Source organism: Penaeus chinensis, chromosome 30 (assembly GCF_019202785.1).
Source record: "Penaeus chinensis breed Huanghai No. 1 chromosome 30, ASM1920278v2, whole genome shotgun sequence".
Lineage (NCBI taxonomy): Eukaryota > Metazoa > Arthropoda > Malacostraca > Decapoda > Penaeidae > Penaeus > Penaeus chinensis.
The window spans coordinates 17,086,549-17,088,201 of record NC_061848.1 but is presented as its reverse complement, the minus strand read 5'-3'; the positions used below and the strand labels follow the sequence as shown (position 1 = coordinate 17,088,201).

The 1,653-nt window shown below is 44.2% G+C and overlaps 1 protein-coding gene across 2 annotated transcripts in view; it reads left to right on the top strand.

Moving 5' to 3' along the window:
* The first annotated feature begins 166 nt into the window (after nt 1-166).
* Nucleotides 167-1,653, top strand: part of LOC125041556 (MFS-type transporter SLC18B1-like) — a 2,412-nt gene continuing 925 nt past the window's right edge. The window contains exons 1-6 of one of the 2 annotated variants that reach the window (XR_007116292.1): nt 167-268; nt 389-509; nt 620-765; nt 905-1,104; nt 1,192-1,287; nt 1,413-1,547. Coding sequence is in view for 1 of the 2 variants with exons in the window: in XM_047636585.1 (XP_047492541.1) it covers nt 185-268; nt 389-509; nt 620-765; nt 905-1,104; nt 1,192-1,287; nt 1,413-1,484 (719 nt within the window). In the remaining variant the exon portion in view is untranslated. The remainder of the gene's footprint in view (nt 269-388; nt 510-619; nt 766-904; nt 1,105-1,191; nt 1,288-1,412; nt 1,548-1,653) is intronic. The other variant, XM_047636585.1, reaches the window with a different exon arrangement.

The window sequence follows — 1,653 nt, the reverse complement described above, 5'->3', positions numbered from 1 at the left end:
TGTATATGTATATGTATATGTATATGTATATGTATATGTATATGTATATGTATACGTATATGTATATGTATATATATGTATATGTATATATTGATGTTCATACAACATTGATATAAGTGCGATATATTTATTTTTATAATTTATACGTATATATGTGCCTGTTTGACGATTTTCCGCAGATGATATGAACACGGTGAACGGGATGCTGGAGACCGCCGTTGGTGTGGGCATGTGCGTGGGGCCAGCCGTCGGCGTTTGGCTCTACTCGGTTAGTCAGTTTTTGTATCTAAAGTTCTTGAATTTTCAATTATCCTCTTGGAACCTAAAATAGCGTCACTAACCACGTTCTATAGCGGGCTTCCCAATAAATCCGGAGTCCTTCCCACAGCTTGGGGGTTTCTGCCTCCCCTTCTATGGCCTAGGCAGCTTCATCCTCCTGACTGTGCCCGTCAATATGCTGACCTTCCCAAAGCGTGTTGAGGTCTTGCCGGAGATAAGACAATTTACCGGTAACAACCTAATAGCCACTTGGCATGTAGGTTTAGACTGCATTGATTATACAGAAGTAGACTGGATATGTTTGAGTCGATTCTAACAGCCCTTTATAATGATCTGCCAGACGCAGAGCCGGCGCCAGTGAGTAGGGCCTTGGGACTAACTTCGATCTTGAGGCGCCCAGGGGCAGTGCTGCCGCTGGCCATCTTGAGCGTGACAGCAGTGTGTCTGGCTGTGCTCTACCCTACGCTGCAGCCGCATATGTATGGTGTCAGTTGCCTTCATTGGTTTTCGTAAATTGCATGCATATTTGACCTAATATTGATGCATCCAAGGACCTATTACTTCAGCTCCTAGAGCCTTTAGTGTCTGACTGTTGGAGGAAGTAACGGCGTTGGTCTTCCTGCAGCTGGGGGTGTCAGTGGAGGGCGTCGGCCTGGTGTTCCTGCTCATGTCCGCCGTGTACGCCGTGTCCTCCCCGTTGGTGGGACTGGCCACAGACCGCTACAAATGCCCCTTGAGCTTCATGTTGGCGGGCCTGCTGCTTCTGGCGTTGGCTCTCATTCTGATTGGCAATTCTCCTTTGCTGCCGAACGTGACCCATGATATGTATGTTGCATGCAAAGAAAAAAGTTTTGCGACAATACAACTGTAATTTGAAATTCATATATATCTCAACTTCCGATTTTTCTTCAGGCTGTATAAGCAAGATGTTGTAGCCGTTGTGGTGATTGGCCTCGCCTCTGCCATGTCCACTGTGCCCACCTTTGCCTCCATTCTTTACACCCTCGGGTAACTTTTTCCATTCATTTTAGTTATTTCCGTTTTCCTGTAGGCCCTCTGGTACACAGAATTGTTCACTAGAATAACTGAGATATCGTTTTCAGTTTATAATACTATATCGCTATTCTCTGCAGCGAGGAGGGAAGAGTGGACGTCACCACATTCTCACTGGTGGGCGGCATGTGGTCTGCCGCATACTCTCTTGGGTGAGCTGATAATACCTGGACAGTACAAATTTGTCTCTAGGACTGTATATATAATGTGACACAGTATGTTTTTTTTTTTTTTTTTTTTTAATATGAAGTATCTAAAACGTGCAATTTGATTATTATAATATAAGGACTTCATTCAGTTTGCAATTTTATTTTCGATGAC